The following is a 15,759-nucleotide window of genomic DNA, read 5'->3' on the forward strand; positions in this document are numbered from 1 at the left end:
GTTGTCAGTTATTGGTAAAACATAAAATTGTACATGTCTAAATATGAATGATGTGGAGAAGACAGCACTAGAGAAGAGACTCTAGGAAGAAGGTTTTAAATGGTGCTTAGAGCACAGTAAGAGAGAGGTTGTTCCAAGTCCTACGAGAAAAGGCAAAAATCATAAGTTGGAAGAGGAGACAAAGACAGATTTAGGGAGGAGGATTTGGTAGCATTCAGTGTACAAGTGGGGCAGCCAGAGAAGGAGAAGACAGCACAAACAGACATGGTAGGGAAGAGCAGAAAATGGTGAAGATAAGCGTGAGTGCGTTAAACTAGATGCACAAGGAGAGAGAGGGATCTGAGAAGTAGAACAGAGGAAGGGAAAATGATTTATTGCTATCAAATATGGAGATGAGAGGGTGTTCCTGGAGTCTCATTTTTCCTTGTCCCCCCTACATTGTAATTGCCATCCATGCCAACTAGTTAAAAGGGAAGACAACAAATACTGAAACAAAAGTTCAGGATAATCCAGAGAGTATTTTCACAGATATACTGTGAAACACAGTACCCAGACACACACATCACACATTTCTTTTTATTTTCAGCAATTGGATCTCCAACACCAGAGCATGAACTTTTCTTTCTTGGCCAATTGTGAGCGAAAGGGGACAACACATCTACAAGGAATGGGTTCTGGTGGATCAAGGGGCATTTGAGGCTGCAGTCCTCTTGCAGCTCCTTCTGTTCTCTCCAGCATCCAGCTGCACATGAATTGGGTCCCTGATGACCACTTTTTAGGTGGTGCTTTTAGCTTGGACTTTACCCGTCCCATGTTGCTGGAATCCTGAGGGCAACTCTGAACTCTGTGAATTGCCCATTCAAGGGCCTCTGAACTGGTTAAGTACTTGGGTAGCTCCAGAAATTTTTAGCAGGTATATTTTTCATGAAGGTTCATCCATTTGTGCTCCTCCACTGTACACAGTAATGGCAGCTGCATAATATCCCTTTACCCTGACATCCATCACCAGCAACTGATCAGACACACCGTTTTTGCCATATCAGTAATCCATCTAGTCTGATATCCTGTCCCCAGCAGAAGCCAGAATCTGATGCTTCAGAAGAAGGCAATCCCTTCACAAGTAATGCAGCTGCCAAGTGTGCAAATCTGTAGATGTTGGGCAGGGAAGGGGGAAATTCCTTCCTGACTCTACAAGCAATCAGATTATACGCTGAAGCATGAGATTTGATTGACTGCCGAGAAAGCCCAACTGCTTTCATGAAAGAACTATTTCAGTACTGGACAAGAGTACTTGAAACACTAATATTTCCACATAAAAGATGGATTCCCTTTAAGTTTTATGTATGAGAGAATAAGAAGCAGGAGAACTCCAAGGTATCTGAATGTCCTTTATGCCCTGTCCACATTTCCTGGTCAGAATTATGCATCCGTTCTGCACTAGCTCTTCATGCTGAAACTCTACAAAGGGTGAAAGTGCTTTTATTCTCCTGCTTTCATTTCTGAGTATGACTTTCCCCATGCACAAGACATGGAAAGTCAGCTATAAAGAAATACTTTATTCCTTACAGCAGAAACAAATGCTAGTGATTGATACCCTTATTTCTTCTGAAAGAAGTTTAAAATGGATTGGCAATGGTTGAAATTACTCGACCCGCTATCACTCTGCCAAAGCTAGACATCCTATTGAACTACTAGAAATGTATCAGGAATATAAAAAATATTAATAACTCCCTCCCTAAACATTTTAATCTTCTCTAAATCATCTTTAGAATGATTTTACATTTGTTTTCAGAGAGATTGCCAATTCCTTCTCTGCCGATCTTCTGGCAAATTAATAATGCATTTGTGACTGTCATACTGTCGTCAGGTGGGATTATATCTAGTGCTGGGTTAAAAATGCAATTTGAAAACTCAGTAGAAACACACAGATACAATGAAATCTCTACCACTGCCATTCTCCTCTTCTAAAGTGGTCACGGTGCCACTGAAAGCTAACACACGATGCCAATACGACCCTTGTTTTATGATATAAATGATATAGTTCACCAGCAGCAACACAAATGGGACTCAGTGAGGGGTATTCTGTGGCAAGGCCCAGGCTGCAGTTTTGGGATGAAGCGCAGGGAGACAATCAGGACACGAATATGTTGAGTTTCCTATTCTGCCACAGAGAGTAACAATGGCAGTGTAATGGCTTTTCAAGCCACTCAAGAACACGCTGAATACATCTTTGCAGGGAAATGAGAAAGGATGGAAAAAAGCTGTGTTCCACAGTTTTATAGTTTACAGAGCAGTTTTAGCAAAGCAGGAACACCCACATTTGCCCCAACCACCCATGTCCACATGGCTACTGTCAAAGCTCCAGGCTGGCACCCCCTCTTGGCCACTCACCAGACTGCTGTGAGGGGACACAGCTGCTGGATCCCATGTGTGTTCAGTCTCTGGAGTCTGAACAGAGCTCTGAACACTGTCTCTGTCTTGGCGTCCCCAGGCATACTCTCAGGGTGCCTATTCTCTATCAAACACCCACTCCTGAGAGTTTAGACCATGCGATCCACTGCCCAGTCCCTGGAACCAGAGCAGGCCTCACAGCCCCTCCCCCCCGGCTTAAACACACCTTCTCCCTGAATCTCACCGAAGGTGTGAGCCTTCTGGGTTCCAGTTTAACTCTCTCAGGGGCACACAATCAGGTGTAGTATACAAAACAGACAGACTTTGCACAGGACCCAAACACAGCATTACTCTTTCTTTAATAGCAGGAGAAGTACACAAATCTATACCAAAATAATACTTGCAATAAAATAATAAAAATAGTAAGTGAACTCAGTGATTCCAAGTCCATGCTCGAGCATCTGCACTGCAATGTAAACCTGGGCTTACAGTCACCGAACTCAGGTCTCACAGCTGTGCTAACACATCATTACTACACTATGAGCTGCAAAACGACAGGCCCTAGACCCGAGTGCCAGAGGGACTTGGGCTGTGACCCACCCTCCTAGCAAGGCCCTAGGATCAGGGTCCTCAGTGCTCGCTGACCCGAGTCAGATTGATTTGTGCATGGATGAAAGGGGTGCTTGGGCTCAAACTGGAGTCAGAGCCTGGGCTTAATGCGCAGTGTAGACATACCTAAAAAGACCACAGAGAGGCAACTAGCCCTACATTCAAAATGGATTTTGCAGCTTAGTAAAGATACACACACAGAGTTCATAATTTCACAAAGATTTCATAGAGAGTACCCACACTTTTCCTAAATTGTCACAGCTACATATAGAGCATGGATGGAGAAGAATGGCAAGCTGGACAGAGATAAAAGACATGATGGTGCTTTTTTCCCTAGCCTGAATATATAGGTTCTTTGGGGCTTACTTACCCTGGACTGGTGCCAAGGGCTCATACACCACTCGATAACCCTGCAGGATTCCATTTGCTGCCGTTGGCTCTCCCCAAGACACATTGAGTGTCGTGCAAGTGATTTCTGAGAATGCCAAGAAGCTAGGAGCGCTGGGAGCTGAAAGGATTACAAACACACTGAACTGCAGCAGGAATATTTATTCTGATATACGTATTATGAAATGGTATATATTACCCAGTGTGAATCTAAAGGAAATAAGATGAGAACAGGATTTATCGACAGCATCAGGTCTTCCTGTAATTGACTGGAAATATAAAAAGTGTTCTAAAATCAGCAGACACTAAATTGCAAAACTGAAATTAAATAGGCTAGGAAGAGGAAATGACAAAGATGAAGAATGAATGACATAAGAGAACAGCAGAGAGCTTCATTTCCAAATGACTGCATCACCAGGACGGTGAGAATGTCTTTTCTACAACCTTTTTGGGATTGGAAGACATAAAAATGAGTCAGGGAAAAACATCAAAAGTTTAGGGATTCTGGTCCAAGTGGTTAAGTGGCTGTATGTGAATTGAATACACAAGATACCCAAAGTGCATGTGCTGGTCAGGTCTGTACTCAAGTATACTGTTTGTATGTGTGCATGCAAATCCCCAGCTTACGTGCATGCATCAGCATTCACATGCTTTCATGTTGGGGGTCTCAGTTTGACTAAGCAGCCAAACTTTTCATATGGAGTTGTTGGCCTGCAAATCTTGTGCACACGGATGGCATTTTCTGTTATCCCAGAGCACAGGAACTGTTACTGTGTGCTGCTTGCTGCAGCCCTTTGCCACTGCATGGTGGAGAGAGGCCAGCCTGGCCCTGAGGGTTTAAATGGTGCACGGTGCCTTGTGTGTGCTCTCTGCACTGGGGTGAATTTCATTCTCAATCCTGTGCAACAATCTTCAGTTTCAGATGGGGATGTAGACTCCCATTGCGGAATATCAGTTTCTTTGCTAGTAATGTGACCCAAAGAGAATCAGAGGGCATTGTATAGTCTTCCCCAGTGATAAAAAAGTGAGGGTTCAGAGGCAGAAAGACAATAAGAGGGAGTCTGCTGTTGGTGCACACTCCCTCACAGAACCTAATGACTACGGAACATCGATAGAATACGTGTCCCTCTGGGATCAGCATCTCCAGCACAGATATTACTTACTGTAGTTGTACATAATGCCAGAGGCCCAATAAAAAACAAAAAGAGCATGACTCTTCTCTCGCATGGTTTTATCAGTGTATCTCCACTTACTACAACTACGTTACTCCTAATTTACTCCAGTGGTAAGATCAGAATCAGGTCCATAGCCTTTTGTTGGACCAGTTTGTGACAGAGATTCTATTGCTATCCCAGCCTGTTCTACTTCATATTGCAGCATCAATTCTGAAATCCCTTCCCAAAGGGTTGACTCTGATTCGATCCAAATTGTTTGCCTAACCATAATAACAATACAATATAATAATTTACCCAATGATCAAATCTAAAACACAACCATCCTATAGTTCTGTATTTTGTTTCCTCAGACACACAGATGAACAGTTATATGATCATTATCTCTAAACAGGTTAAACTGTGGTTTGGAAAAGAAAAATAATCTCATACCAGCCTGGTGAGTCCTGCCCTGCCTGGGGCTGCTTCTTGGTCCATCGCCTGCTGCATTGAAGGCAGATATGCAGACCATGTATTTGGTGTGGCTGGTCAGATTTTTCAGCCGAACTGTTGTCTCTGGGAGGAAAAGGACCTTCACTTTCTCAGTGTCATTCTGGATGTCCATCTCCCAGTAATAAATCTGTTAAGAACAGAGAGATGTTGAAGTCAATCCTGCACTCAGATTACAGTCTCATTGCGATGCAGGCTGTAAAACAGGTACTCTTGTTTCCCCATGACCAGTAAGACGTTGGCAGTTTTAGCTTTGGACCATTCAGTTATGGGGTATAATAGTATTATTCACTCTTTGCCCAATCCTGAAGGCCTTATTTTATTTTTACTGAGGAAAACTCCCCTTGGGTTCAAAAAGAGTTTCCTGAGAAAGGCCTTTTAAAAATAGTGTACAGACAATGTGACATGGCCTAATGACATTAAATAAGACCTTCCAGAACACAGGAATAAGTGGCCAGGTACCAAACCATTCTCAGGTGTGAGTTGCCCATTAGTGCTGGCATTCTGGTATGGCTACAAACTATACAAGAAAGTCCTTAGTCCCAGACACAGATCCACCTCCTCTGAAAAAGGCTCTCTCTTTAGCTTTCATGTAGGTACTTCCCCCCGATTCCCCTTTTCTCCCATACTTATCCTGCAGCCATACAATTTAAACTCCAGAGATGATGATTCCAATAGGCTACCTCCAGAGCCATTGGTAGCACGGCTTGTGGATAGGCCTAGCAGTGACAACTGTACAGGCCAGGGCATAAAGTCAGGGCCGAGCCAAGAGTCTACCTTGGCTCGACAAGCTAAGCTATTAGAACTATCTATACACATACAAGAGGGAAAGTGTATAAATTGATATATAACATTGCTTGCTATGGCCAAGACGTAATGCCAGATTATTCTCTCTCACTGGCTCGGCTTTCCTTCACTTGCAGACCTAGATACATGGAGAAAGGCAGAGCCAGACACTGAACTCAAGCCAACCTCCAGCGTTTGTAGTCTTGCCCACTTCCACTCTCAAAGGGTCTTCTCCCATCTGGAGAGACAAAACAAGATGGTTCTGCAACGTGCCTTGTGTTTCTGCAAACCAAGTGCAATAAATACTACTGTTTAATTTTGTTAAAAAGTTAAGGACATGAAATAAACTCTCTGAAATCTGACATGGCTCATTCTTACAGCTCGGAGAAAGTTATAGATTTCCTGATGTCTCATAACAGCTGTCAGTTCCCACCCCCACTTTTCCTGTGCCTTTGGTATTTGGAGCAGACATGTTGCCTGCCTACACTGAGCTCCCCAACTCTCTGTATGCACTGAATTTCCATTGAACAGAAGTACACTCTTCTCTTTGTCTCTGCCTCATTCTCTCTCCCTCTGGTTTTGGGACATAATGCCATGTTCATTACTGTAGCCTGAGTATTGCTTTAGTTTGCCTCGTGCAGCAAAGGTAATTCTGAAGCCAAGTGAGATAATGAAAGCAGCAGGAAAAGGTTATTGCCTTGTAGCCTTGTATGTTCCCATTTTGGCTGTCGACAGGAGGTGGGTCCCAGGTGATCTCTAGCTGGCTCGCAGTAAGAGCATCTACTTGGATGTTCTGTGGGGCCATTGCTGGTGCTAGAGAGAGAGACAGTAAGAGAAGGAAATAAGAATTAATAGTGACAAGCAGAACTAAACTGATATCCAAGTTGTACTTTTCCATTTATGGAGTAACCAGGTTAGTCTCTTCGTTTATGCCACAAGTGAGCTAAGAAACAGAATCAGCTTTAAATCCATCTAACACCGCAGAGAAGTCTCAGATAAATACTTGCAGTGCGTGTGGAATGAGAATCACTTGGGCCTCTTGGAGGTGGCTGTGTTCTCTGTCTCATACAGACCAGCTGAGCACACTCAGTCCACCAGGCAGTTCTTTAAGAAGAAAATGGCAGAGAAAAATCTCCTTATTTGTGTTCATCTAAGCTTCAAAGGCAAATGTTTGACGGTGACTTTGCCTTCCTGAATGGCCAATTGGTGAAGATAAACATATAGAGAAGTAGCTCAGGTTTCCCCAACCTTTCTCCTTAGCAAGAGTCACCATAATGTCCTGTTTATGCTATTGCAGTTTGCTGCCATGAGGCTCAGACAACTGGGGCTGCAAACACAAAAAGCAAGAGGAGTGCATCTTTAAAAGACTAGCATCTTTAAAATTATCTCCAGAACACTTTAGAAACAAACCAATGAAAGTAACATTTTCTGTACAGAAAATGGATTTTGATACAGTAAAATCAAAACTAAAAAGTATCTTCAAATATAAACACAGACTGGAATTGCGTCTCTTTCTGGCTGAATGTGTAATTTATTCACATGCTTGCCATTTCTCCTCCTGTGTACTGCACCATACCAGAAAACTAATCTCTCCTCTTTGTGCGCACCTGGGTCACACAATCTTTTCCCTTTGCTGTGATCCAGCTCAATGCAAGTGAAACTTCTTCCCAAGTGACGGGTGGGGATGGTCTGTTTCCTAGATCCTCTGTCTTAGCCTACAGCAGCTCTTAACAAACAGCATGTTCTGGTTACAGAAAAGATGTCTAAACATGTCCTGTTTGAGCTCCCAAAATGGGAAGGAGAGGGCAGAGTATAAAACAATACCACTCCTACCTTCTCCTTGTGCATGTGCAGATGGTACGGCAACCTTTGCCCACAGTGTCTGAGCTTCCTGCCCATTTATAGGTTGTAAAAAGAAGTGATAAAATATTCACCACCCGAGTAAGATAGCCCTGGTTATCTGTTCCTCTAGAGAGCTCTTTCTTTAGAATGAATGACCTTCATAAGTCAGACTCTCCCTATACCCGCCTGCCTTCCAGGGTTATAAAATAAAATAGTAATTAACACCCACTCAGCTTGACACCAACTATTTATTTTGTTCTAACTGTGTGGTTTCTATATTATCACTGCCCACCCTGCCGTTAATGGAAATGTTAATAACCAGCGCCAGGTTGTTGTGACAGATGCTTGGGCTCATTATCAGAAATTCTTATTTACCGCTCCATTAAACGACAGAATCGCACAAAAAAGCCACAAAAACAATTCAATCAAAACTAACTGGAGGTATTTTAACAGCCACATTAATAATCCAAAACATAAATAAAGTTAATGTCTTTTGCCTGTTTGCCATCGGCAACCCTATTGCAAAATTATTGTTGTACAATTAAAATGTGAAAGGCAAAATTGAGCAGGGTCATTATCCTGGTGCTCAGTTAAAACTGTTTGCTTATTATTATTTTTTAGTGTTTTTTTTCAGTTGGATATGTCAAATGCAGGAGGTGAGAATGGCTATAAATAAAACACAAGCTGGGCTTGTTTAGTCAAGTGAACTCATCTAATTGCTGCTCTGCAATCCAACGCCTCTTCCAGATTTCACTGGTAATGTGAACATAGCAGCAAGCTCACCTGATGGCTATGTTCAGTGCAACTTCACGATGCTACCTTAGTTCTGAAACTCTCAGATGTGGAGGGCTTTATAGCACACATCAGAGCACACAACTGTATTCTTATACAATAGAAACCTGCAAATACATCTTCGAGATCTGGCGATGACGACATATTGGGGAAAACAGAAATATGCATAACCACAGAGAAAAACAGATCCGTTTTACCATCTACTTTTGTCCTACGTAGTGACACAACTGGATGTATTGTACTGACAGAGAGATTGTACTTTGAGGCCACATCTACACTAGCATTCTTCAAAATCCCAGTGCTGGGCTAGAACCAGTGCAGTTCCTATGCTGCAAACAACAGTCGGAGAGCTAGCGTGCACAGGCTCCTGCCATTTTAACTGTGTCATGTAACTCTTTTCAGAGCATGTCTAGACAATACAATGTTTAAAAATGCCAGTGATCATTCCATCCCGACGCTCCTATTTATAACCCCAGAATCCTGATGACATGCAAATTATGTTTGGTTTGGTGCCATATGAGTCTGTCTCGCTATCGAACTTTCAAACTCAGATGCTTCACTCTCCCTACATGCACAGATTTCCTGTTGAAATAAACAGGGACAGCAGAATAGTGCTGTGCATGCCTGATGCTCTGCAGACAACATATTACATTAGGGGCAAAGTGAAATATTTTAAAAAGAATGAAACACATCCCTAAAATCACTCCTGTTTGAGACCCCAAAACCTTCACTGAATGCATGGGCAGAGTTTACCAGTACAAGCAAACACATTTTAAAGGTGAGCTGAAAGGCCTTTCACCTTCTGGGAATTCAGTTTTTCATAGCTGCTGGCCTCACTAAAACATAAAGCAGAGTGGGAACTGCATCCCTGACATTGGTGTAGGTGTTAGTGACATTATCAACTTTATCAGGAGAGACACAGAACCCTGAGGGCCTGAACTCAGCTCTTGGCTGGTAAAAAGCATTTCAATTCCTTTGAAAAATGTATTTAGTTGTCATTTCTAAGTCTGCACATATATTCTTTTTTGGGATCTCAGGTAGCTTTTTGCAAGCGCTTATTTTTGTAATAGGATTTCAGTTTACCTTTGAGGCTGCTGTCTTTAAAAACTCACTCAGCAACACAGAGACAGGGTAAGGAGTTGAATGAGCAGATTGTATAATTAATTAATACAGTAATAATACTAATTATGGATTGGTATGATGCTAATAGAATGGCACAAGGACAGCAAATCAACAATACCACATGGAGACACAAAAAGATGAAAGCTGGAGCCAAAATTTACTAACATGGGTGCCTAAAGTTTGACACCTACATTTGTATTTGGACACCTAAAATGCAAGTGGCCTAATTTTTGTCCCACAGCAAAGTCAATGGGAGCTGCAAGTGCCAATCACCTTTACATAACATGGTGGTTAAAATATGCAGGGGCCAGGCTACAAGAGAGTTCCCTGTATTGTTAGCACTGGTGGAGTGGCACTGGGCCATCACACTGATTTTCAGTAATTGTTGGAACACTGGGGAAGCTCCAGAAGACTAGAAGAAAGCTAATGCTGTGCCAGTGCTTCAAAAGGGTAAACAGGACAAGCTCGGTAAATAGACTGGTCAGCCTGACATCAATAGCTGAATAGCTAATACGGGACTCAATGAATGAAGAATTAAAGGTGGGTAATATAATTAACGCCAATCAACAGGGATTTATGAAAAATAGGTTCTGTCAAACTAATTTGATATCTTTTTTGATGAGATTACAAGTTTAGTCAATAAAGGTAACACTGTTGATGCAATATACTTAGACTCCTCTAAGGCATATGACTTGGTACTGCATTATATTTTGATAAAAAAATAGACAGATATAAAATTAACATGCACACAATAAGTGGATTAAAAAGTGGCTAACTGACAGGTCTCAAAATGTAAGTGTAAATGAGGAATCATCGAGCAGGTGTGTTTCTAGTAGTGTCTCATGGGGATCAGTTTTTGACTCTATGCTATTTAACATTTTTATCAATAGCCTGGCAGAAAACATTAAATCATGACTGATAAAGTTTGCAAATGACACAAAAATTAGGGGAGCAGTAAATAATGAATAGGACAGGTCACTGACCCAGAGAAATCTGGATCATTTGGTAAACTGGAAGCAAGCAAACAATATGTGCTTTAATATGGCCAAATGTAAAGCTATACATCTAGGAACCAGGAATGTAGGCTGTACTTACAGGATGGGGGACTCCATCCTCGGAAGAAGTGACTCTGAAAAAGACTTAAAAAGAAAAGGAGTACTTGTGGCACCTTAGAGACTAACAAATTTATTTGAGCATAAGCTTCATCACATCCGATGAAGTGAGCTGTAGCTCACGAAAGCTTATGCTCAAATAAATTTGTTAGTCTCTAAGGTGCCATAAGTCCTCCTTTTCTTTTTGCGGATACAGAGTAACATGGCTGCCAATCTGAAACCTGAAAAAGACTTGAAGGTCATGGCGGATAATTAGCTCAGCATGAGCTTCCAGTGTGACACTGTGGCCAAAAGGTCTAATATGATCCTTGGACAAATAAACAAGAGACTATTGACTAGAAGTAGGGAGGCCATGTTACCTCTGTATTTATCGCTAGTGTGAATGCTACTGGAATACCATGTCCAGTTCTGGTGTCCACCATTCAAGAAGGAGGTTGACAAATTGCACAGTGTTCAGAGAAGAGTCATGAGAATGATTATAGGATTGGAAAACATGCCTTGCACTGATTGAGCTCCTTGAGTCTCTCTATTTAGCTTACCAAAGAGAAGGTTAAGGGGTGACTTGATCACAGTTTAAAGTACCTACAAGGGGAACAACAATTTGATAATCTCTTCTATCTAGTAGATGAAGGTACAACAAGATCCAGTGACGGGAAGTTAAAGTCAGACAAATTAAGACTGGAGATGGGGAGCACTTTTTTTTTTAAACAATGAAAGCAATTAGTCATTGGAGCAATTTACCCAGGGTTGTGGTAGTCTCCATCAGTGGCAATTTTTAAAAGACGATTGGATGTTTTTCTAAAAGCTATGCACGAGTTCAAACAGCAATTAATTCAGAGAATCCCTATGGCCTGTGTTATACAGGATGTCAGACTAGATATATGATCACAGTGGGTGCCTTCTGGCTTTACAATCTACTTGAATGATGGGAGAATTACCAAAAAAACCCAACACAACAAAACATTGTTGCATATGTAGCCCAGCATTACTTCTTGTTAGTGTGGAGTGTTACCTCTCAAAGCTGTGTGGCACGTGGAACTTCTCACCAATATGATGTTGCAGTTGGCCTTTCATTTCTTTTCTTAGTGACAGTTGCTATGATGCTTTGTAGCACTCCATAGGCTACAAATCCTTGTGATTTATTGTTTAAACATAATAACTTTCTTTATGAAATGCACTCTGCTGCTACTGTTATGTCTGTGATATTTGTGGGTAGCTGAGAATTTTCTCTCTACTTATTTTATTATTGTTTATGTATTGTCAATATTATACAAGGCAATTTAAAGACAAGTATAGGACAAAATCCTTGCCCTCAGGAGCTTGCTTTTTAAACAGATAAATCAGTTGACAGTTGAGGGGAGGGATGCAATGAAACAAAGATGGACTGCAGCATGCTATTTAGCATGATTCTCTTTGATTCCACAAGTTTCAAACAATTCTGTGTTTCTATTTTGCTAACACATCTGATCCTTTTTTATCTAGTGAGCATTATTTATATTTTTCTATTCTTCAATAAGAGCTTGAAATTAACCTGGCTGCTTTAATTCCCTTCTAATCATTAGTTGTATTATGCTAACATCTAGAAGTCAGGATCCCATTGTGTTACAAATTGTACAAACATATAATAAAAAGATATCCACTTGCCTAAAGGTTTTACAGTATAAGACTGTAGAGAACAGGTGGATTAACAAAAATTTAGATGAAGGGGCAAGAGCACAAGGAAGCTATGAGATGATCGAGATCAGCATGACAAGCAGTGGTCACAGCAAACCAGCTGCCTAATTACTGTGGAGTTTTTGCAGGCATCACAACAGAGGAAGGTTTTAAGGAAATAAATTAAAGGAGGACAAAGAGACAGCTTTTCCAATGTTGCAGTACCTCCTCCCATGCACAAGGGGCAGCATGAGAGACAGCGCCAAGATGGTTCTTGGAAAATTTTTGAACTGGGCAATCAAAGCTGGCACCTTCGTGGAATGAAGGTGTGGTATGTCATACTATTTACTGCATCTCCTCCAGCAACACTGATGCTATCACCATAGCTGTGTAACTAGGATGATTCGTTAGTTCATGTTATAGAAACAGCCAGAGATGAAGCAGTTTTTCACTGACAGAATGGGATCTTTTAGAAACAGATGTTCAGAATCTAGAGGATGTTCTCCACTCACTTCTAGCCATTTTCAGGTCATTCACATTTTGGGACTAAATTATGTGGTGATGTCCCTCTAAGTACACAAGTTCCATATTAATTTTATATGTGTAATAATATAGACATGCATACACACAGAGTACATATATATTATATCCTTGAATTCTCAAAAATAATACAATTTACAAATATAGGGTCATTTGACCTAAATTGTACACTATTTTCTTATTTGGGTATCAGTTTTTCGCTTCAAAAGGTTGGGAGGAACAATAACAGTCTTACAAACATTAGGTATGTACAAATGAATAGACAGGGTTAAACCCAAAGGCCAAAATCTGCTCTCAGTTGTATCAATGTAAATTAGGATTAACCGCATTAAAGTCAATGGAGTTAAATCAGTGTGAAACTTGTGTAAATGAGCCTTGGTCTATACTATGAGTTTATGTCAGATTTAGCAGCATTAAATCGAATTAACCCTGCACCCATCCACACAACAAAGCCATCTTTTTTGACATAAAGGGCTCTTAAAACCGATTTCTGTACTCCTCCCCAACAAGGGGATTAGCACTGAAATCAACAGCACCATTTTGAATTAGGGTTAGTGTGGATGCAATTAGAAGATATTGGCCTCTGGGAGCTATCCCACAGTGCACCATTGTGACCACTCTGGACAGCACTCTGAATTTGGATGCACTGACTAGGTGTACAGGAACAGCCCTGGGAACTTTTGAATCTCATTTCCTGTTTGGCCAGGCGAATGATGAGCTCTGCATGGTCACCTTTGCTGATGACCACCTGTGCATGGTTATCAGCACAGGTGACCATGCAGTCCCAGAATCGAAAAAGAGCTCCAGCATAGACCGAACAGGAGGTAATGGATCTGATCACTGTATGGGAAGAGGAATCCGTGCTATCAGAACTACGTTCCAAAAGACGAAATGCAAAAAAAAATCTCCGAGGCCATGAGGGACAGAGGCTACAGCAGGGACGCAACACTGTGCCGTGTGAAACTTAAGGAGCTCAGACAAGCGTACCAGAAAACCAAAGAATAAAACGAATGCTCCGGGACAGAGCCTCAGACATACTGCTTCTACGCTGAGCTGCATACCATTCTAGGGGGGCCCGCCACCATCACTCCACCCCTGTCCGTGGACTCTGATGATGGGGTACTCTCCGCCATGCCTGAGGATTTTGCAGATGGGGAAGATGAGGAGGAGGAGGACAAGCTTGAGGAGAGCACACAGCACACCGTTCTCCCCGACAGCCAGGATCTTTTTATCAACCTGACTGAAATACCCTCCCAACCCAACAAAGCCAGAGAAGGGACCTCTGGTGAATGTACCTTTTAAAATATAATACATGTTATAAAAGCAAGTGTTTTTTAATGATTAAGTAGCCCTGAGGACTTGGGATGCATTCGTGGCCAGTACAGCTACTGGAAAAGTCTGTTAATGTGTCTGGGGATGGAGCAGAAATCCTCTAGGGACATCTCCATGAAGCTCTCCTGGAGGTACTCTAAAAGCCTTTGTAGAAGGTTTCTGGGGAGAGCAGCCTTATTCCGTCCTCCATGGTAGGACACTTTACCATGCCATGCTAGTAGCAAGTAATCTGGTATCATTGCATGACAAAGTCTGGCAGCATATGGTCCCAGTGTTTGCTGGCATTCAAGCAATATCTGTTCTTTATCTCTCTGTGTTATCCTCAGGAGAGTGATACCGTTGATGGTAACCTGGTTGTAATAGGGGAATTTAATTAAGGGGACATTCAGAGGTGGCCGTTCCTATTGGGCTGTTTGCCTGTGGCTGAAAAGAAATCCTCCCCACAGTTAGCCACACGGTGGGGGGTGGGCATTGGCGCTGAGCTGTTCGCGTTTGGCTAGCAGGGATCTTCCCTGATACCAACCACGTGGTGGGGGAAGGGGTAAAGCCATCATCCCAGAGAATTGGATGGGTCGGGGGTTAGTTTGGTTTCTGCTGCTGCACGTTAACAGGAAAACCACAGCACTAAATGGCCAACTCAACGTGCTTTGCTTGCTATGGGAGAGGAGAGCACTGCTGTTATGAAAGTTGCAGAAGCCGAAAGACTATGGCTTACCATGGTTGCATGCAAGCCAAATTCTGTTGCCCGGCACTGCATGTGTGATCTCTAGCACCAGAGCCGCAGGCACTCAATATAATATGCAAAATGCGACCTTGTACCAAAATCGCATGTGCTATGTAATGTGAATAGTGTTGTTCATCATGAAAGAGTATAGCCATTGTTCTGTAAAATGTATCTTTTAAAATACTTCACTCCCTTTTTTTCCTCCAGCAGCTGCAAATGTTTCAAGCCTCCCTCCTCCGTCTCAAAGGCTATCTCAGATAAGGAAGCAAAAAAAACGCACGTGGGATGAAATGTTCTCTGAGCTCATGTAGTCGTCCGGCACTGACAGAGCTCAGCAGAATGTGTGAAGGGACACAATAGCAGAGTACAGAAAAGTGGCCAATGAATGTGAGGAGAGTGGCGGCAGGAAGATCAGAGGAGGCATGAGGCAACACTGTGGCTACTGCAGGATCAAATGGACATGCTCCAGCGTCTCGTGGAGGTTCATGAACGGCAGCAGGATCACAGACTGCCGCTGCAGCCCCTGTTTAACCACCCTCTCTCCTCCCCAAGTTCCATAGCCTCCTCACCCAGATACCTAAAAACGCAGGCAGGGGAGGTTCCGGGCACCCAACCACTCCACCCCAGTGGACAGCCCAAGCAACAGAAGGCTGTCATTCAAGAAGTTTTAAAATGGCCTTTTCCTTCCCTCCTACCCTCCTCCCACACTCCACCCGGGCTACCTTGTGAGTTATCTCCCTATTTTTATAATCAATTAATAAAGAATATATGTTTTTTAAACGATAGTGACTTTATTTCCTTTGCAAGC

At 42.3% G+C, this 15,759-nt stretch overlaps 1 protein-coding gene across 3 annotated transcripts in view; it reads right to left on the reverse strand.

Annotated features, from left to right (window-relative positions):
* SDK1 (sidekick cell adhesion molecule 1) overlaps positions 1–15,759 on the reverse strand; it is a 647,669-nt gene that overhangs the window by 31,997 nt on the left and 599,913 nt on the right. For all 3 annotated transcript variants that reach the window (XM_075117600.1, XM_048867100.2, XM_075117601.1), the window contains 3 exons: positions 6,532–6,647; positions 4,992–5,178; positions 3,371–3,508 (listed from right to left, as the gene is read on the reverse strand). In XM_075117600.1, coding sequence (XP_074973701.1) covers positions 3,371–3,508; positions 4,992–5,178; positions 6,532–6,647 — 441 coding nt within the window. The remainder of the gene's footprint in view (positions 1–3,370; positions 3,509–4,991; positions 5,179–6,531; positions 6,648–15,759) is intronic.

The sequence above is a fragment of the Caretta caretta genome, chromosome 10, assembly GCF_965140235.1.
Source record: "Caretta caretta isolate rCarCar2 chromosome 10, rCarCar1.hap1, whole genome shotgun sequence".
NCBI classification, from domain to species: Eukaryota; Metazoa; Chordata; order Testudines; family Cheloniidae; genus Caretta; species Caretta caretta.